Source organism: Arvicola amphibius, chromosome 3 (assembly GCF_903992535.2).
Source record: "Arvicola amphibius chromosome 3, mArvAmp1.2, whole genome shotgun sequence".
Classification (NCBI taxonomy): Eukaryota; Metazoa; Chordata; class Mammalia; order Rodentia; family Cricetidae; genus Arvicola; species Arvicola amphibius.
This window is the reverse complement of record NC_052049.1, coordinates 175,094,157-175,116,894: the sequence shown is the minus strand read 5'-3', so window position 1 is coordinate 175,116,894 and position 22,738 is coordinate 175,094,157. Positions and strand designations below refer to the sequence as shown.

The 22,738-nt window shown below is 40.9% G+C and overlaps 1 protein-coding gene across 1 annotated transcript in view; it reads right to left on the bottom strand.

Annotated features, from left to right (window-relative positions):
- Prkar2a (protein kinase cAMP-dependent type II regulatory subunit alpha) overlaps positions 1-22,738 on the bottom strand; it is a 63,761-nt gene that overhangs the window by 24,392 nt on the left and 16,631 nt on the right. The window contains exons 2-4 of the mRNA XM_038323526.1: positions 11,210-11,245; positions 8,055-8,107; positions 5,192-5,275 (exon numbers count right to left, since the gene is read on the bottom strand). Of these exons, the coding sequence (XP_038179454.1) occupies positions 5,192-5,275; positions 8,055-8,107; positions 11,210-11,245 (173 nt within the window). The remainder of the gene's footprint in view (positions 1-5,191; positions 5,276-8,054; positions 8,108-11,209; positions 11,246-22,738) is intronic.

Below are 22,738 nucleotides of genomic sequence, written 5' to 3'. Positions count from 1 at the left end.
TTAAATCTGGTTTGTCAATTCTTTTGAGGTAGTATTGTCTTGAAAAAGCTTTCTAACTCATTTGACAGAGAATCAATATCCAAAATATATAAAGAATTAAACAAAAAAACAAAAAAGCATCAAACACCAGGACTGAAAATGAAGCTCAGTCATAAATCACTTGCCTAGCATGTGCAAGACCCTAGGCTCAATTCCCATCATGTCAAAAAAGAAAAATTAAATAAACAAGCAAGACCTCTTAGAAGCCCAAAATCATGTTTTAAAAGATAGGCAAATGATTTGAAGAGACATTTAGTAAAAGAAGTAGAAGGCCAGGAAAAGTGTAACACACCTTTAATCCCAGGACTTGTGAGGCAGAGGTAGGTAGGTCTCTGGAAACTCCAGGAGAGTCAAACAGAGTTAAGTAATAGAAAGACTCTGTCTCAAAAATAGGAAGAAAAAAAAAGTACGTAGGACTAGGGATATGGCTCAGTTGATAGAGTGTTTGCCAGGCATTCAAGAAGCCCTGGGTTTGATTCCCAGTGCTGAAATAAAAAAAAAAAAAATAAAACCTTTAAATTTCGGGACTGGGGAGATAGAAACAGAAGGATCAAAAGTTCAAGATTATCCTAGGCAGAATTCAAGGCCAAGCTAAGATATTTGTATGGGATCTCTTCTAAAAAGCAAAGAGATGGGGGAGCCTCAGTATTAACACCTGAGTCATCAGGGAAATGCAAACCAAAACTATAGTGAAATTTTATGCAACTATAAATGGGCATTATAAAAAAAAATTAACAAATGCTGGTGGGGATGGAAAGGAAAGGAAGCCGTGGATACTGGTGGTGGGAATGTAAATTAGTAGAGCCGTTATGGAAAACAGTGGCTAGGCTCCTCAGAAGACTAAATATACAAATGCATATGATCCAGCTATTCCACTGTTGTGTAGTCATCAAAAGGAAATGAAGTCAGCAGACAAAAAAATACATATTCATTCTTGTTATTGTTGTGATCCAGCTGCCCTCACTCCCCCTGACCCACAGGGGAACTTCCTTGTGGTCTGTGATTGACAAGAATGTTTGTGTTCTTTCTGGCCGGTGGGTCTCCATAGAAGGAGTAGAGGTATAAAAAGTTGCTGGGCAAAATAAAGGTGGCTGTTCTTCCACCTGAAAAGAAGCCTCCGTGTCTCAATCCCGGCACCCCAGCCAGTTTCGGCTATCCAGGCTGCGCTGGCTGCAGCAGTTATTATTCATAAGAGCCAAAATATGAAATCAGCCAATATGTGAGAGGGAGAAAAAAATAAGGTAGCTACACAATGAGATAAGTAAAGAAAAATGAAATTATGTTGATTGTAGGAAATGGATGGAAACAGCATCATGTTAAATGAAGGCAGACGGACACAGAAGAACAGGCGGTCATGTTTTCTCTTACACGCGAAAACTGAACAACAGAAAAAAATAACCTGACAGTGAAGGAGCATGGAAAGGAAAGGCTGAATAGAAGGAAGGGGGATAGGGAAGTGGGAAGAAACATTTACATATATGGAAATATCACACTGAATAAAACCCATTAATTTTCACAATTAATATGGAATAAGCATTATCATAAAAATAAAAGGTTTCCAAAAAAACTGATAATCTAAATCACGGTGTCAATTTCCCGAGTCTCACCCACATTGTCACTACCTGGATGGCTCCAGAACACTGCATATGAGACCATGGCTGTCACTTTTCCTAAAGATGTGGACATTAGTAAGATCACCAAATCTACAGAGCAGACAGCCTTGGAGGTTATCATCTGAGTAGGCCAGCACAGCACTAACCTCTAAAAAGGGTTTAATTTCTACCTCAATTTTTATGATTAAAGGAGGCAAATCTGAGAACTTTTACCACATAATGTTACTTAAGAAGTAGTACCTAATGGGCAGGTAATATAGTTTCACTTATGTATAACACATGTAAATACATACTTACCAACACTGTATGTCATAACCAGAAAGCAAGTATATGAATAAATATAATAAAAAGGAAACAACAGGGGCTGGAGAGGTGGCTCAGGTTAAGAGCACTGGTTGCTCTTCCAGAGGTTCTGAGTTCAATTCCCAGCAAACACATGGTGGCCCCTAACCATCTACAATGAGAAACAATGCCCTTTTCTGGCATGTAGGCATATTTGCCAGCAGAACACAGTAAACATAAAAAAAAAAAAATCTAAAAAAAAAAAGGAAAAAAAAAACACTACTAAATTCTGACCAAATACTGGTCTCAGCTTTCAACGGGAGTCCCCTTGTTAGATAGAAAGATTAATATTGGGGCAGGGAACATAAAAAAAATCAGTTTTACACTGAGGATAAAAGCTGGGAGATCCACTGGGCGGTGGTGGTGCACGCCTTTAATCCCAGCACTCGGGTGGCAGAGGCAGGCAGATCTCTGTGAGTTCGAGGCCAACCTGGTCTACAGAGCGAGTTCCAGGATAGCTAGGATTGCTACACAGAGAAACCTGTCTTGAAAACAAAAAACCAGGGAGACCAGAAGTTCAAGGTCATTCTTGGCAGTCTGGCCTACAGGACTTCAAGTGTCCAAAAAAGGGGGGGGGGGAGGTAGGGAATGACACACTGGGGAGATGCTCAGTAAGCCTGAATTTGATTCCAACAATAGATGGATAGATGGACAGATAGATAAATGAATGAATAAAAAATACGCAGATCTGGGAGGTGGTCACACATGACTTTAATCCTTTAATCCCAGCACTCAGGAGGCAGAGGCAGGCGGCTCTCTGAGTTTGAGGCCAGCCTGGTCTATAGAAAGAGTTCTAGAACAGCCAGAGCTATTATATAGAGAAACCTTGTCTCAGAAAATCAAAAAAGGAAAAAACAAAAAAATACACAGCATGTAAAAAACGACACCAAAGGCTAACCTCTGGCCTCTCCATTCACACACACGCACCTCCCCCGACATACACCTACACATACAGAACAGCTTAGTTAGGTTCTAAGTTCAATTCTCAGGACCAGAAGTGAAAAAAAAAAAAAACACATAAACAAGCAAATAAAACAAAGAAACAGTTATAGAGCGGAATAATTTTATTTTTTAGAAATTACATGGAATTTCTGTCAGAGTGACTATGCTTCCTAAAATTAAATGCCAAAAGCCATCTTCAGCTCTGAAGTTCCATGGGTACTGGATACCGTACAAACTGACAGACTAAAATAGAATGCTTGCTACTGTGTGCCATCTGTGCTCATGTAAAACGTGGACCAACATACCCTGGAATTGTCTAATTAAATGCTGCCAAGAAAAAAATATTTATAAAAAGAAAAAATATGGGCAATACATTCAAATGTTTGTGAATAATCCAAACTAAGGGACATCTTAGGCCTGTTCTGAGCAGGTCCTCTTGTAACCTGCCTCCTCCAGAAACTGCGATGAGGTGTCAGGAAAGGGGACATTCTACCCTGGAGGAAACAAAACTAGGGGGAACAAAATGACATAATCACAATCAAATCACAATATGAGTCTCGACTAGGAAACAGAAAAAAGAGCTGGGCATATAGTTTAGTTGTAGAGAGCTTGCCTAGCATGCTCCAGGCCATGAGTTCAATTCCCAGTATACCGAAAACAGTATTAATCTTTAGGCTGGGAGTGGTGACACATGCCTGTAATCCCAGTCCTTGAGATCATTCTCAGTTACACAGGGAATCTGAGGCCAGCCTAGGCCAAATGAAATAAAAAACCCACAAAACAAATTAAAAATGTACAATTAAAATATTTTTATTCTTAGAAAATATACCTCAAATATCCTGTGATGGAAAGTAATAAAGTCTTACGTATGGATAAACAGCTCAGAACAAAAATCCTCCTGTCTCCTCTCTCTGTACACAAACTTACATGTGAGGAGAGTATAAACAATGTAACATGTTAACTAGCCAGTGCCGTTCAAGGCATATGGGGGCTGAGGAGTTGGCTCAGCAGGTGAGCGTGCTTAGGTGTGCAAACATGATTTGAGTTCAAATCCCTAGGACATACATAAAAAATCTGGATATGGCTGTAACCCCAGCAAAGGTGACGGTGAAAGGTAAAGACAGAATTTTCCGAGGCTTAGTGTCAGGCTCCTGAGAGATGGAAGGGAGTATGGCTATGACAGCAGGACACCAAACATCCTCTCTGGTCTCACAAGGGCATGCATACCTGGATATACATGTGCACATATTGTATGCATACATCACACAGTTTTAAAAGGTATAGGTTTTGTGGTACTATTCTTTTGACTTTATTATAAAGTTGAAATTTTAAAAATTATATACATTTGTACTTGGGAATGTGTGTGCATACATGTGGAGAGCAGAGGCTGACACTGAGTATATTCCCTCAGTTGTTTCTTACTTTACTTTTTGGGTCAGGGTCTCTTGCTGATCCCAGAGCTTACTGATTGGCTAGACTAGTAAGGCCAGTGAACTCAGAGAATCTGCAGGTTTCCACTCCCACTGTGCTCCAGTTATAAATGTATGGAACCATATTGGGTTTTTTTTATCTGGGTGCTGGGGATCCAAATTCAAGTTCTCTTATTTGTACAGCTACTAAGTCATCTTCCTGGCAGTAAGCGTGTAAAAACAGGCATTTTACCAGACGCTCACCTTTAATCCTAGCAACCGGGGAGGCAGAGGCAAGCAGACCTCTGTGAGTTCGAGGCCAGCAAGTCTACATAGTGATTTGGATAGTCAGGGCTATGTAGAGAGACCCTGTCTCAAAAGATCTAAACAACAATACTAATATAATACATGCATTACATATAATATTATATATAATATGTGCACCACTGGCTGGCAAGACTGTCTTAAAACAAAACCATAGCTTCATTATAGTAATCAATAGAATAAAAGTGATTTTTTTTTAATCAAAAAATCTGAAGATACAAGCCTAATTCAACTGTGGCTAACATGCTAAAAAACTGCTTAAGTGCCAAATAGAGAAAAAGTTAAAATAACAATTTAAAAAAAAAAAAAATCAATGTTACCGGGGCTGGAGAGATGGCTCAGCAGTTAAGAGCATTGCCTGCTCTTCCAAAGGTGCTGAGTTCAATTCCCAGCAACCACATGGTGGCTCACAACCATCTGTAATGAGGTCTGGCGCCCTCTTCTGGCCTTCAGGCATACATGCAGAGAGAATATTGTATACATAATAAATAAATAAATATTTTTAAAAAAAATCAATGTTACCTGGTCAAGGTTTTTGAAAAGAAGAATATCTTTGCAAGCTTCCAGAAGCCTGCATCTCTGCTCATCAGTTTTGGGATGAACCACCTGTCAATTGAAATAAAGCCAAGATAATTATTTTGTCCATTTGAAAATCACCCATTTAAAAATTAATGTATATCTTTTTCCTAAAAAGTGTGGGGGGGGGGATGAGAAAAAAAAGCAAAGCATTGTATGTGTGTGTTTAAACAAGTCTAATTCCACAAAACCAGCAAGCAGTATGCTGCTTTGGGGAGGCAGTGTTCTGAAGCACTGCTGGAGCCACCGGCTGTCCTCTGCAGCTGGCAATCATCAGCTGTCTATCTCATCTGGACAGCAGAGCACTCTAAAGTCTTCCTTCAATATATCTACTCGATTCCAGGCACTCTCCACTCTGGAGACAACAGTGAACACATAGGTAAAACTGTACGCCCTTACATTCTATGAACACACAAAATATGTTGGAGTCCAACAAGATTAAGGACCAAAAGTAAGCAAGGGACATAAGTATGAGAAAGTTTACGTCTGGCTAGGTGAGGCCCCCCGAGGAAGTGCCAACTGTGCCGAGATCTCCAGCAATACAACCTGAGAGGACAAGAGGTGAGGTGACGGTGGAAAGAGCAGACGACAGGTGACAGAGAGGACACTGATGCTGACAGGGAAAGGTCAGAACAGGCCAGCTGAGGGAGGGTGTCCAACCCAAAGCGCGGTACACATTCGTCACAGAATAAATGGAACTTTCTCCCACAACTTGGGGGTGGGTTGAGGTTTTCAATTCAGGAAGAGATTTAATATTTGAAGGATCACAAGGCTGTTAAATTAGGCTTAGGATTAGGATTACAGTTAGGACTAGAGGGAGCTGGGAAGCTTACACTATAGTTTGGACCAGGAGGTAACCATGAAGGTATCAAAATGTTGAGGGATATTTGATCACACTGTGAACCCCAAGTTTGCATTTGCTTTAATAAAATTAACCTTGGGTCAGGAGGCTCACTTAGCAACTAGGTGACAGAAAGTAATCATCAGAGGGCATCAGATAGGCATCTGGAAGAGATACAAAGACACACAGGTAGTAGTAGGGAGGGCTTTTGGGGAGCCACCAACAAGGAGAAAAGGTGATGTGTTAATCTTTCTGAGCTAGCAGGTTTTTACGCTGGCCTTTGAGTCTCAAGTTTTATTTATAGATAGAAAATACAGATTTAGTTAAAACTACCTTTAGTGGCAGTGGCAAAGCCAAGGGCTGTAGGAAAAGAACTCCTGCCAGGCTTCAGCCTGAGCATAGGCCCCTGCCAGAGAAGCAGGCTGGTAACTGTGGAATTGCAGTTGCTGGCCTGTAATAACAGTAGGTTAGGCACAGTCACTGTGCCGAAGATAAAACAGCACCAAGAAGTAGAGAAGTTTGGATAGATCTTGAAGAGAGTAGAACTAAATTTATTGAAAAATTAAATGAAATGATAAAAAAAAAAAAAGCAAGAAGAGTTAAGGATGACTCCAAATGAACAATGCTGTTATGATTTATGAAGGAGGCAAAGGCAGGCAGCCAGCCTGGTATATAGTGTATCAGGAGAGCTAGAGCTACACACAGAAACCCTGTCTGGAAAAAACAAACAAAAAACATAGTCAACTAGGATCCTATCCCAACCACGGTTACAATCTAGAGTATAAGCCGGGCAGTGGTGGTGCACGCCTTTAATCCCAGCACTCGGGAGGCAGAGGCAGGTGGATCTCTGTGAGTTTGAGACCAGCCTGGTCTACAAGAGCTAGCTCCAGGACAGGCTCTAAAGCTGCAGAGAAACCCTGTCTTGAAAAACCAAAAAAAAAAGAAAATCTAGAGTATACTCTTTCAGGTGTTAAGTCTCTGCAGAGACATAAACAACTGCATTATTTTTATTTTATAAAATTAATTATAAAATTAAGAAGCACCTCATTTAAACATATATGCTATGGCATTAATCTTATTCTCCAGACTCTCTTACTTTGCATGTAACACCATTTAGCCCTAGGTGATAATCCTTTATCAGAGTCATTTTAGGTTCTTTCCAGTTTTCACTGTTACGACAATATATGATCTCCATTTGTGAATCCCTGGGGAGAATTCTGCCCAGTACCTGCAGAATCTGACTAATTCTAAGCTGACTGTGTCTAAGGCTTCTGCAAAGTTAGTCAGGTTCTCCTCACCAAACTCTCAACCAGGGCTAATTTCAATCTAGTATATAAAAAAATGGCATCCCGTAGATACTTTTAAAATTTTCATTTATTCACCATTCATTCACTTATTCTTTTTTTTTTTTTTTTTTGGTTTTTCAAGACATGGTTTCTCTGTGTAGCCCAGGCTGTCTTGGAACTTGTTCTGTAGACCAGGTTGGTCTCAATTCACAGAGATCTGCCTGCCTCTTGCCTCTAGAGTGCTGGCATTAAAAATTTGCACCTGGCTAAAATTTGTTTTTATCAGTCACAAAACATTAAGTTTCTCTTCGATATTTTTCATACAAAATTTGCTTTTGTTCTTTCTCTTCCTTCCTCTGTTCTGATTCCGCTTTTTTCCCTCTCCCCTGCTTGACCATTGCACCTTCAGTAACCTTTCCATTTTCACGGCACAGGCGTACTCTCGCCGTCCTCCTTAACCTTTCTCTACACCACCTATTCCTCTCCTGTGGCTGCCTATTTAGCTTTACAGTCCACACTTATAGGCATGCAAACAGTAAAAGTCAGGGTCTGCGCAAGAGAGCGTGTACCTCTCACTGAGATTTTAATTCACGCTTATTTCTCTACCAGTGATTAATCTGAGTTATGTAGTAGAAGAGAATCAGCAGGAAATCAATTCTACATGAATACTTTTAGTTCTTACCCTTGGATCATTATCTTCCTCTTCGTCATCAGGGTTAAAGGATTCTGCACAGACTAAAATTGGAGAGAGAAAAAAAATGAAATTATAAAATGTGTGATTTTAGGAAAAAAGTATGGGATGTCATGTGGATGCCAGAGGGTGCCTTTCTCATTCACTCTATACCTTATTTGTCTGTTCAATATGTATGTATGTATATATGTATGTATTTGAGACAGGGTCTCACTACGTAGCTCTAGCTGACTATGTAGCCCTACCTATCCCTCCTGAGTGCTGAAACTAAAGGCATGCACCACTACCCTAGGCCCTCACATTTTTTGAGATGGTCTCTAATTGAATCTGGAGCTCAGACTCAGCTAAGCTAACGGGTCAGTGAGCTGCATAAATCCACTTGTCTTCCATCTTCCCCATACTGAGATTATAGATGTATGCTGCCACACTTAAACCTTTTTTTTTCTTGAGATAGAGTTTCTCTGCGTAGCTTCAGAGCCTGTCCATAGTCATCTTAAACTGAAATGTCACTAACAGTTGCATAATGTAATTTAAAAATCCAGTGGCAGACTGAATTATGCCTCCCCACCAAATCTATGCATTGAAACCATATCAATATTATTATATTAAAAATTATATTTAAAAAATCTTTAAAGAGGTTATTGAGATCATAAGAAAGTAGGACCTTATAAAAAGAAGAGAGTTTGGGAGATGGCTAGCCTGTTAATGCTGGTAATGCTTGTAATGCAAGTTTGAGTATCCTTAGCATCCACATAAAAGTAGTGGTGGCACATGCCTTTGTTCCCAGCACCCAAGAGGCAGAGGCAGATGGATCTCTGTGAGTTCAGGGCCAGCCAGGACTGTTACACAGAGAAACCCTGTCTCGGGGGGGGGGGGGGGGGGGGAAGGAGGGGGGAAGAGAGAGAGAGGGGGAGAGAGAGAGAGAGAGAGCGATGACCACTGGGACTGGAAAGATGGCTCGGCAGTTAGGAGCACTGGCTGCTTCTCCAGAGGACCCAGGTTAAATTCCCAGCACCCACATTGGCAGCTTACATCCAGTTCCAGGGGATCCAGCTCCCTCACACAGATATATATGCAGGTAAAATATCAATGTACATAAAGATAGTTTTTTAAAAAAGGAAGAAAGGAAGCACTCAGAAAGAAAGGAGAGGGGCTAGAGAGATGGCTCAGAGGTTAAGAACACTAGCTGCTCTTCCAGAGGTCTTGAATTCAATTCCCAGCAACCACATGGTGACTCACAACCATCTGTAATGAGATCTGGTGCCCTCTTCTGGTGTGTACAAGTTAACAGAACATTGTATGCATAATAAATAAATAAATAAATAAATAAATAAATAAATAAATAAATAAATAAATAAATATTTAAAAAAAAGAAAGGAAAGGAAGGAAGGAAGGAAGGAAGGAAGGAAGGACTCAGAAAAGGTATGGCAGTGTATGGAGAAATGGCTCAGTGGTTAAGTGTACTGGCTGCTCTTCTAGAGAAACCAGGTTCAATTCCCACCACCTACATGGCACCTCACTCACAACTGTCTATAACTATAGTTCCAGAGGCCCAACACCCTCTTCTGGTCATCTCAGGAACCAGGCATGCATGTGGTTCACAGGCATGCATGTGGACAAAACACCCATAATAAGAAATAAAAATAAATAATTGGGGGGCTAGTTTTCAAGACAGGATTTCTCTGTCTTGTAGAGTTTATCTGAAATCCTGGCTGGAGTAGTCTGTGAGGCTGGATCATCTTAGCTAGCAGCTTTGAAGTTGTTCTGGATGAAAAGTCTTGAATAAACCATAACAGAGGTCTTCTGGGAGGCTGTATTACCTGGGCTACTTGTTTTTATTGGTGTCTGGCTGTCCTGGAACTCACTCTGTAGACCAGGCTGGCCTCAGACTCACAGAGATCCACCTGCCTCTGCCTCCCAATTGTTGGGATTAAAGGTATACGCTAGCACAACCCAGCATTAAATATTATAAAAATAAGAATAATTTGAGACTTTGATCTCTTGAGTCACACACATCTACTCCATCACAACCTTGCTTTGCAGGGGTCTTTCTCTCGCTACATGCCTTGATTTGTGTGGTTCTTCACCTTATATAAAAGTATTATTATATATACTGGAAAAAAATAATATAACTTGGACCACAATACATAACAAAAAATGTTATTAAACTAGTCCCATAAAGAAAAAAAAAGGGATTTAGCTCATTTGGTAGAGTACAAAGTTCCATGCTCAACACTAAATAAATGGTAGCACACACCTATAATCCAAGCACTATGTATGTGTCAGAGAATCAAAGATGCTCAAGGTCATCCTTGGACACACTGAATAGTCAGGGGAAACCTGGGGCATGTAAGACCCTGACTCAAAAAGGGAAGGGTGGGGAAACACAAATTTCTGTTTTTTTCTGTATTATGAAAGCATTAATTTGTTAACTACAATAACATAAAAATGAGCTAGAGTTCTGGTGCAACTAAAGGGCTTCTTCTGGAGATAGCAGAACAAAAGAAGCGCATCCGGGATGCCTCTTCCCTGTAGCCTTATCTGTGCATCACCTCTAAAAAGTGAAAAGACCGAGACAATGTTCAGTCTCTCAACAGAGAACACCACTTTCCACACTATAACTAAAGATTATAATTCAAGTGACTTAAAAACTCATGAGAAAATTTAATGACAGCATAATCTAGGATATCAGAAATAGCAACATGAAGAATCACTTTTAGAAATAATTTGTAAATAGAAAAATATTAAGACACATGCAAAAAGAGCAATTATAATAATATATGTACATATTTACTTAAAGGAATTACAGGTAGTTCTACTTTAAGTATAATAAATTTATATAATACTGATAGTTTATAGTTTCAGTTTGGAGATGAACTTATGTTCACTTAAGATATTCCTCTGTTGGGGCTGGAGAGATGGCTCAGTGGTTAAGAGCATTGCCTGCTCTTCCAAAGGTCCTGAGTTCAATTCCCAGCAACCACATGGTGGCTCACAACCATCTGTAATGGGGTCTGGTGCCCTCTTCTGGCCTTCAGGCGTACACACAAACAGAATATTGTATACATAATAAATAAATATTTTTAAAAAGATATTCCTCTGTTAAAATAGAATTTTAGCAGTATGTCATAAAAGAGAGCACATACCTGACACTCTTCTAGTAAATCTGCTAGGTGGCGGAACTGTAAAAAAAAAAGTCAACATTTAGACAGCATCATTGTGTCACATGCTTCTCTTCTTACCCTTGCTTCACGAAAAGACTGCTGATGGCAGAACCGCCCCTCCCCCCCGTACTCATCGGTAGGTCAGTCCATGCTCTTCCATATTTAACTACAAATTATTGTTACTCAACCTGATCATTAAATATATATATATATTTATATATATATATATTTAATGATATATTATATATATATATATATATATATATATATATATATATGAATGAATGATACTTCCCTGCTGGCAGTGGTGCATAACTTTAAATCCATCACTCAAGAGGCAGAAGCAGGCAGATCTGAGTTTGAGGCCAGCCTGGTCTACAAAGCAAGTTCCAGGGACAGGCTCCAAGGCTACACAGAAAAACCCTTTCTTGAGAGCTGGGGAGTGGAAAATACTTCCATAAAAATAAAAGCTCCTAGGGACTGGAGAGATGGCTTAGTGTAAGAGCACTCACTGCCTGCTCTTCAGAGGTCCTCAGTTCAATTTCCAGCAACCACATAGTGGCTCATAACCATCTGTAATGAGATCTGGTGCCCTCTTCTGGCCTGCAGAGATACGTGCAGACAGAACTGTATACATAATAAATCTGAGAGAGAGAGAGAGAGTTCCTTAGAACTTCAAGGCACCAGAGGACCTGAGTTTGGTTCCCAAGACCTAGGTTGGGCACCTCACAATACTGTCTTCTTCTGGCTTCCATGGGTGTGTGTGTGTGTGTGTGTGTGTGTGTGTATGTAGCTATATATATGTGTGTGTAGCTATATATATATATATATATATATATATATATATATATATATATATATATATATATAGCTAAAGATAATCTGGAACTTATCCTTACAAATACTCATACACAGACACACACATACACATAATTTAAATTTTATTTTGAGATTTTATTTATGCTTATATGTGTTTTGCCTGAATGTATATCTATGCAATATGTGGGTACTTGGTTCCCACAGAGGTCAGAAGAGAACCCTGAATTCCCTGGAACTGCAGTTACAGTGTGAACCACAATGTTGGTGTGTGGACGAAAGTTTCTGTCCCACCCAATCCCCCAGCTATTCAATCCCAAATAAACACACAGAGGTTTATATTCTTATTAACTGTCTTGACTATTGTTCAGGTTTATTATTAACTAGTTTTTTTTTTTTTTTTTTTTTTTTTTTGGTTTTTCGAGACAGGGTTTCCCTGTAGTTTCTAGAGCCTGTCCTGGAACTAGCTCTTGTAGACCAGGCTGGCCTCGAACTCAGAGATCCGCCTGCCCCTGCCTCTGCTGGGATTAAATTCTTGTGTATGTTTAGCCATGTGGCTTGGTACCTTTTCTCAGTAAGGCATTCTTATCTTGCTTCCTCTGTGTCTGGCTGGTACTGACGCTCTGCCTTTCATCTTCCCAGAATTCTCCTAGTCTGGATGCATTGCCTATACTTCCTGCCCGGTCAATCAGCGTTTTATTAAGCCAATGAGTGACAAATCTTTACAGTGTACAAGAGCATTGCCCCACAGCATGGGTGCTGGGAATTGAGCTTAAGTTCTTTGGAAGAGCAGTCAGTACTCTTAACCACTGAGCTATCTCTCTAGCCCCAATTTAAAATAAAATAAATCTCAGTGAGTAAAGGTGCTTGCCCCCAAGCCTGATAATCTGAATTCCATTCCATAAGCCATATAGTGGAAAGAGAACTCTTGGAAATTGTCCTCTGACCTCCATACACATGCTATGATACGTTTGCCCCCGGCCAATAATAAATGTAACTATAAAAAATATAAGCCAGGCAGTGGTGGTGTACACCTTTAAGTCCATCACTCAGGAGGCAGAGATGGGAGGATCTCTGTGAGTTCAAGACCAGCCTGGTCTACAGAGCAAGTTCCAGGACAGGCTCCAAAGAAACCCTGCCTCGAAAAAACAAATAGATAGATAGATAGATAGATAGATAGATAGATAGATAGATAGATAGATAGATAGAGAGAGATATATGTGTGTGTATATGTATGTATATGTATGTATGTATGTATGTATGTATGTGTACACACACACACACACACACACACACACACACGGCACTGGAGAGATGATTCAATTAAGGGTATTGGTTGTTCTTCCTGCTCTAGTTCCAGAAGATCTGACACCCTCTTCTGTCCTCTATAGGCATCAGGTACACATGTGGTACACACACATACAGGCAAAATACCGATACACATAAAATTATTAAAATATATCCTATATGGTAGTACATGCATGTAAACCCAGTGCTTGAGAAATTGAGGCAGGAGTATTACAAGTTTGAAGCCAGACTGGGCTATATACCAAGACTCTATCTCTAAAAACAAAGCAAAACCAACAAGGCACAGACCTATAACTAAGGGGTAGGAACACTTGTCCTACATCTGTGAAGCCCTGGGCTCAATCTTTAGCATAAGGGGGCAAAGAGGGTAAAGAATGGAAAAGTGCATTGCAAAAACAAACAAAAACCTTCTTCACTTTCTAAAAGGAGAAAACTGAGTTTGAAGATACAGTTTACCTGGCAGAGCACTTGCACAGCATCTGTGAAATACTAGGTTTGATCACCAAGAATTCCTAAACACCCATGTAGCTCATGCTTAATAATTCTAGTACTCAGGAAGAGAAGTTCTTGGTTACTCTTAGCAAGACATTGCTTTCCGGGACAGCTTGAGGTATATTGATATCCTGTCTAAAAATAAACCAAAATGAGGGGAGGAAAAAGAAAATTTGAAAATGAGTAGAAAAAAAACTGGAAGATAGATCAGAGAGTCTAACAAAGTTACTTGAAGGATTGTGGCACACTGTCCCATCTTGACCATCTACCCTGCAGCTTTGATTGCTGAACTCAATTTCTGGAAGCACATGTTATCTCTTCAAGTAGATAACATCCTCTCTCTGTTCTTAGCACTGTCAGTTTCTCTAATGCTGTGCAATCATCCTCATGTACACTGTAAAGATTTGTCATTTGAACTGGTTTAATAAAACACTGATTGGCCAGTAGCCAGGCAGGAAGTATAGGCAGGGCAACTAAAGCAAACATGATGGGAAGAAGGGCAGAGAAAGAAGGGTGGAGTCAGGAGATGTCAGTAAGATGCAGAGAGAACAAGATAGGCACACCATACTGAGAAAAGGCACTGCCATGTGGCAGAACATAAATAAGGAATATGGGTTAACTTAAATTGTAAGAGCTAGTTAATAAGCCTAAGGTATTGGTTGAGCATTTATAAGCAATATTAAGCCTCTGTGTGGTAATTTGGGAAGCAGCTGTCAGGTATTTGGGACCAAGTGGCTCTGAGACAGGAAACTTCTGCCAACACACTATTATGATTATCTGCAAAGTTACAAGTTAGAACACGGGACCTGATGAACATGAATACTACAATTCATCTTCTTTCCCAAGAAATAAATACTGTATCTATTATGGATCTTCCTGGTCATATCTGGTACATCGCTGAGCATGAGAATGAGAAGATTGTGGGCTATGTCCTGGCAAAATGAAGAAGGACCTGATGCTGTTTCCTCATGGACGGACACATTACCCAACTGATCATGAAGCATTCAGAGGTACCCAGAAGCTGATGGACCAGAACTTATGAGCCACAATTAAAAACTTTAGTGCTAGCACAGCAGAGCTGACCCTATTGACAAGGTTACAGGTGAACCACCCCAAGAACACAAGCAAGGAAGATCTGGCAGCACCCCTCATCTGGCATATGGCTTCGCACTTCCCCAACCCACACCCCACAATGTCTATGACAGATGTGCTATCTGGTCCTGCCCCTCACCAGCTGCAGCACTCAGGAGAGTGGCCCCCGCACCTTGCCGAGGCAACACAGTAGAGCTGGTCCTGATGGTCCAGGTGTGGGAGTTCCAACCCTGAGGGCATGAAAGCAGGAGAACTGGCCCTGCCCTTTGCTGCTGCAAGGGGTAAACTAGCTGGCGCAATGCTGGAGAGCTCACACTGGTGGTGAGGATGGGGTGAGCTGGCGGGTTGACCAACCCTGTAACTACCCAGGCCCAGAACCAGGTTATGAGTTGACCCACCCCAACATTACTCGATCTGTGATCTGCAGGCACACATAAAGGGGCTGGTCCTATAGATGCAAAACTTCAGGATCTCCACAGCACAGGGCAACAACAGGATATCCAAGGAGAGTCCTAATGAAGGCCCAGCATCAAGAGTGTAGCAGAAACCAGAGGCCTTGAACCAGACCAATGACTCTTTATGGTGAACACTTACAAGAAAAGGTTTACTAGACTCACTGTCAGACTACAGCTTCCATGATGATATTTTTCCTTTTTTCTTTTCTTTTCTTTTTTCTCTTAAATTTTATTTTGTGGGGCTGGAGAGATGGCTCAGTAGTTAAGGGCATCTTCCAAAGTTTCAATTCCCAGCACCCACATGGCAGTTCATATATATATATATATATATATATATATATATATATATATATAGAGAGAGAGAGAGAGAGAGAGAGAGAGAGATAGTAGGCATTAGGCAGAGTCAAAGAGATGTCATGTAGCTGCCGAGGGAGGATGACACTAGAAACTTACTGGTAGGCCACAGCCTCGTGGTGATACACAGACTAATAAAAATGGGTTAATTTATGGTGTAAGAGCTAGCTATAAATATGCATGAACCATTGGCCAAACAGAGTTGTGATTAGTATAGCTTCTGTGTGATTATTTGGGTCTGGGCAGACAGGAAACGAACAAGCAGTTGGATATTCTTGTTTGAATCTCCCAGGACAAATCCAGGTCTAAGTGTGAGTTGGTGTTTGCACTGATGAGCATTATTGAGTCTTCTGGGGCAGGAGAGTGATCAAGTGAGAAGAGGGCCATTGACTGGCAGACAGGACACCCAGCACCAGAGGACCATCAGAAGAGAATGAGCCTGCAAATACGGGGGAAATCCGGGCATGTGGGGTAAATGAGTGAAAACAGGCAAAAATCACATTCAAATTTATTTTTCCTAGGATCATTAATGAGCTTGCATTTGAGATATTTTTTTTCTGTCAGTGATCTACTTTTATTATCTAAAAAGGCATAACTGAAATTAGGTTGCTATAATTTTGTTGTCTCCTAGTAACAAGAAAAGCAGCCAGTGGTTTTATAAAATAACACTACCAAAGTCATTTATATTTTTCTAGTGTGCCAAGCCTATCATCAAACTACTAGAGACAGTCAGTGTATCTAATGCTGGCGAGACACCACTCAAGTGAGCTGAGGTTGTCTCTTGAGCTGTTTACTGCCTTAGATGTGAATGTTAAAAAGCTCAAATATTTAAAATAAAGAGATAAACATGCTTGAAGGGATAAAGTAAAACAGTTTCAGAGTTAGCTGGCGGTAGTGGCACATCCCTTTAATCCGAGCACTTGGGAAACAGAGGCAGTTACATCTCCATGAGTTTGAGGCCAGCCTGATCTACAAATTCAGTTCCAGGATAGCCTGGGCTGTTGTTATACAGAGAAACTCAGTCTCAAACAAAGATACATGCATACAACATTTGAATGTGCTCAGGTGGATTTTTAATAAAATATTTTTACTTTATGTGCATTGGTGTTTTTCTTGTATATATTTCTGTGTGAAAGTTTCAGGTTCCCAAGAACTGTAGTTATAGACGTTGTGAGTTGCCATGTGGGTGCTGGGAATTGAACCCTCTCTGGAATAGCAGCCAGTGCTCTTAACCACAAAATCTTCTCTCCAGCCCTTAAAAGAATTTTTTTTATGTGCATGAGTATTTGTATTTGCCTGTACCATGTGTATGCAGTGCCTCTGGAAGCTAAAAGAGGGTGTCAGATGATCTGGAACTTGAGTTCCTGATAGTTGAGCCGCCAGGTTCTGGATTTCCTGCTTTGCTTAACTCTGCTAAACCATTGGCCGAAACAGTTTTATTCATTGTTCAATAAAAGCAACACATATACAAAGGACATCCCACATCACATCTCAGAGATGTTAAACCTACATACATATCTACCATCAAACGCAGGGGCTCCTCCATCCTTCCCAAGCTCATTTTTCACATTCTTTATCAAAAGAACACTGCTGTCAATCCAAAGCACAAGCTGGAAATTCAAATGTCCTCTTTGATTGTCTCATATTCAGTATCCAATCTGTCCCTGAGACCTGGCCATGTAAGCCTTCTATATCTGCCCTGAATTCTTCTCCAGTACTCTCTCTTCCAACTCAGGCAAACATCAATCCTACATTATAGCAACATCCAAAGTAATACAATATCTGCATCTGCTCTGACCCTCCCTAATCTTTCCCAGGCAGCTATAAAAGTGATCTTTTCTAACCAGAGTCTGCAGCACTTCACGTCTTGCAATTTAAAATTCTTTAGTAACCTTTCCACAGTTCTAAGGATGAAGACAAAACTACCATACTTTCCTTCCTCTCTGCATTTGGCTACTGTACTGGCCCTTCTCCCATTTTATCTTGATTCAGTGGCTTCTAGAATGGTTTTCTCACCATTTGTGGAGTTCCATAGTCATTGTCCCATTGCTGTGAAGAGACACCAAGTTGACCAAGTCAACTTATAGTTTTGGTTGTGAGCCTAGCCTTAGTGGCTGAGCCATTTCTCCAGCCTTACCTACCAAGTCAACTCTTATAAAGGAAAGCATTTCATTGAGGGGCTTGCTTAGTTTCAGAGGCTGGGTCCATTATCATCATGGCAGGAAGAATGGCATGGCACTGGAGCAGTAACTGAGAGCTACATCCTGATCTGTAAGCTATAGGAAAGAGAGCTGGGCCTGGCATGGTTTATGAAACCTCAAAGCCTACCTCCAGTGATTCTTCCTTCAACAAGCCCACAACTCCAACAAGACCAGACCTCCTAATCCATCTCAGTGGCACTCCCTGATGACTAAGCATTCAAATATATGAGCCTATGTGGGCCATTCTTATTCAAACCACCACAAGGAATGAATACCATTGAAGCCTTTGAAACTAAGAGTTTTCACTTTCAGACTCATCAAAAGGAAGCTTTAACTAACTTTGCAGATGAGGTTATAGCCCTGTCAGACCCTGAGAAAACAAAGTATCTTCCATTCAGAGCAGTGAGTGATGCCACAGCAAATGCTAAACTAATGTTATTCATTTATTAGTTGCTCATGGTCTCCCTTTCCTGACCCTAATTGCCCCAAGGCATGAAATTAGGTCTATCTTTGCTTGCCCATGTAGTCTCAACGCCTGGAACACTATATGTATGTGTTCATGATTATATGTGAAAGGATGGAAAACAAAAGCAAATTTTACAGTGAATGTATGAAGGTCAGAGGATAACTCTGTGGAATTGGTTCTCTCCTTACACCTTTATCTAGGTTCTAAGGATCCAACTGAGGTCACTAGGCTTGATGACAAGCACAATTACCTTTGAACCACTGTTACTACACAGCTTTTGTACATATTTGTTAAATATATTCACTTAAATTCATACTATCACAAATATGCATCAGAATATTCATCTTTGGGGTAGAATATAACTCACTATTTTTAACCAAAAGTTAGCTAACACCATGAATACAGAGGGCTAGCTTTAAAAAGAAGCTGATTTTACTGGGCATGGTGACTCATATTTTAATCTCAGGACTCTAGAGACGATTTCTGTGAGTTCGAAGACAACTTGAGCTACAAAGTGATTCCAAGACTGCCAGAATTACACAGAGAAACCTTGTCTCAAAAAGTTAAAAACTGAAGCTGAAGAGATGGCTCAGCGGTTAAGAGCACTGCCTACTCTTCCAAAGGTCCTGAGTTCAATGCCCAGCAACCACATGGTGACTCACAACCATCCGTAATGAGATCTGGTGCCCTCTTCTGGCCTACAGGCATACATGCAGACAGAATACTGAGAATACTGTACACATAATAAATAAATAATATTTAAAAAAAAAAGTTAAAAACTGGCCAGGCCAGTGGTGGCGCATGCCTTTAGTCCCAGCACTGGGGAGGCAGAGGCAGGCGGATCTCTGTGAGTCCGAAGCCAGCCACCATGGTCTACAAGAGCTACTAGTTCCAGGTCAGGCTCCAAAGCTACAGAGAAACCCTGTCTTGAAAAACCAAAAAATTAAAAAGTTAAAAACTGGCCAAGCGGTGGTGGCACTCAGGAGGCACAGGTAGGCAGATCTCTCTGAGTTCAAGGCCAGCCTAGTCTACAGAGCTAGTGCCAGGACTACTAGGGCTGTTTATACAGAGAAACCCTGTCTCATAAAACAAAAGAACAAAAAAAGCCAAAAAAACCCAAACAAAAACAAAAAAACCCACCACAACAACAAAAACCAAAACTATAAAATGCTTAAAATGTTTGCTCTACTTATGTGACATAGGTAACTAAAAACAACCAAGAAAACAGTATCGACCACTAGTTAAAAGAATGCCGAGTTAAGGATATGCCTCAGTGTGGGGTTCTTGTCTCATATCTCCAGAACTAGGAAACAAGAAAAAAAAAAAAAAAAACTCCAAACAAAACCTCTCTATTAGCTGGTTTCAAGCATTATTTCTCTAGTAACCCAATCTGCAGCTGCCACTCTACTATCTGAGGATATTGTTTATAGCATTTCTGTTTGTAATATGCTGTTAATATAGAAATCCTCTTTTCTATTCTCAAAAAAATGTTTTTTAGGTCTGGAATATGCATGAATATTTTAAACTCGGAACATGTAAACACAGCTGTCTTCTACAAAGAGCAAAAATGAGTCTAATCTTATGCAAACTGGACAAAATACTTTCCATGCACTAAAACATGAAAACTAAAGAGACACAGACCAGAAAGCTGGAGCTTGGAGGTGGTGTAAAACTACAGTCCCATGCACTCAAGATGCAAAGAGGATTAGAAGTTTAAACCCTATTTGGGCTACCAGCAGAAATCAAGGCCAGGCTGGGCAACTTAGTAAGACACTATCTCAATATAAAAAAAGAGTCTGGCCGGGCGGTGGTGGCGCACGCCTTTAATCCCAGCACTCGGGAGGCAGAGGCAGGCGGATCTCTGTGAGTTTGAGACCAGCCTGATCTACAAGAGCTAGCTCCAGGACAGGCTCTAAAGCTGCAGAGAAACCCTGTCTCAAAAAAACAAAAAAAAAAAAAAAAAAAAAAAGAGTCTGGAAAAAAACAGAAAAGAGAGCCTACTGGACAGTGGTGGTGCATGCCTTTAATCTCAGCACTTGGGAGAAGGAGGCAGGTGGATCCCCGTGAGTCGAGGCCAACCTGGTCTACAGAGTGAGTTCCAGGACAGCCAGGGCTGTTATACAAAACAAAAACAAGTTTGTTTGAAAAACAAAACAGCCGGGCGGTGGTGGCGCACGCCTTTAATCCCAGCACTCGGGAGGCAGAGGCAGGCGGATCTCTGTGAGTTCGAGGCCAGCCTGGTCTACAAGAGCTAGTTCCAGGACAGGCTCTAAAAAAGCTGCAGAGAAACCCTGTCTCGAAAAAAAAAAAAAGAAAAGAAAAACAAAACAAAAAAATCAAAGTCAGCATCTGATAGCACAGTGGGCAGTTGCCATGTCTAACAACCTGAGTTTGATCTCAACTGGAGAAAACTGACTCCCATGGGTTATCCTCTAACCTCCTTGTAAGGCCTGGAATGTCTCCCCATACTAAATAAACAAATGTAATCCAAAAGAAAAATAAAAAATTTTCAGAGCTATTATCTCATTCTGTATAACCAGCTCAAATACTGTGAAATGATTGTTTTGTGTGTTGAGTGAATGCTCCATGCGTGTTGGTGCATGCGGATGTCAAAAGAGGATGTCAGATCTGGAGGTGGAGATACAGGTGCCACAGATGTGGGTGTAGGAAACAGACCTGAGTACTTTGGAAGAACAGTAAGAGTTCTTAACCACTGAGCCATCTCTCCAGCCCTGCTCAAATACTTTTTGTTAGTCATTTTTTTTTTATGATTTGTTTATTGTGTGTATAAATGTGTGGAGGTCAGAAGACAACTTGCAGGACTGAGTTCTCTCTGTTCACCATGTGGATTCCTGGGACTGTATTCAGGTCTTCAGACTTAGCAAGTTTTACCTACCGAGCCACCTCTCTATACTTAGGTCTCTAGTTATAATTTTTTAAGTCTTACTGTGTGCAAATATTACGCCAACACCCCCTTTTTGTTTTGGTTTTTTTTTTTGTTTGTTTGGTTTTGTTTTTTCAAGACAGAGTTTCTCTGTGTAGCTTTGGAGCCTGTCCTGGAACTTACTCTGTAGACCAGGCTCACCTTGAACTCAGATATCCACCTGTCTCTGCCTTCCAAGTTCTGGGATTAAAGGCGTGCAACTGGCTTTTTTTTTAGACAGTCTTTATGTAGCCCTGGCTGTCTTAGAACACACTATATAGGCCAGGCTGCCTCATACTCATGACATCTGCCTGCCCCTGCTTTTCTACCACTGGAATTAAAGGCACATGCAGCACCACAGGTGGCTTGCCAACCATGTTAAAGATTTCCACTACTCTTGTCTCACCCTAGATAACGTCCCATACCATCACATAACTAGGCAGTGGTCAAGCCAGGATTTACCTCACAACTGAAGAAAAAAAAGGCTATGATTAAATTAAATGCTCATCTACACATGTATGTGTTTGTTCTTGTTTTTGAGACAGGGTTTCTCTTTGTACCCCTGGCTGTCCTGGAGCTCTCTACATAGACAAGCCAGACCTAAAACTCACAGAAATCCTCCTATCTCTGCCCTCTTGAGTGCTGTGATTAAAGGCATGAGTCACCATGCCTGGCTTCATTTTATATTTTTAATGAAAAATAAATTCTACCATCCTATTATTTTAATTATGGAGCCAAAGCAAATGAAAATGCCCACACTTCTTCTGCTCCCTCTCACAGGCAGGAAGCGACTGCTCTCTAGTGTTCCAGCCCAAGCAGAGTAAGAATCTGCTCAACTAAAGCAGCTTGTTCAGCAACAAGTCTGTTCACCTCCTGCAGCACCGCTGCCTTCTTACCCTTCAAACTAGACTACTGGGGCTGTGATTGAGAAGTGACCTCTCTCAGTCTTTCAGGCCCCATGAGCAGTCATTCCCAATGGTGCTGCCCACTTCTTAGCTACAGGACAGTGCACATGATCCATGCTGGGAAGATTACACACTGCCACAGGAAGGTAACACTGCAAAATGGGAGCCAAGGCAAGCTAGTCACAGGTCTTCCCTGGAATATATCAAGTAGGGGATAGAAAAGCTCGCTTTCCAGATTGGATCAAAAACTACAAAAAGAGCCAGGTGGTAGGGGTTGTGCATCCCTTTAATTCCAGCCCTTGGAAGGTAGAAGCAGGCAGACCTCTGTGAGTTTGAGGCACACCTGGTCTACAAAAGCTAGTTCCAGGACAGCCAGAACTGTTACACAGAGAAATCCTGTCTCAAAAGAAAAAAAAGAAAACAAGAAACCTACAAAAAGCACTGAGGAGCAAGTGGAAATCGCCTACAAGGGAGTGGAAGGTCACACATATTTATTGAA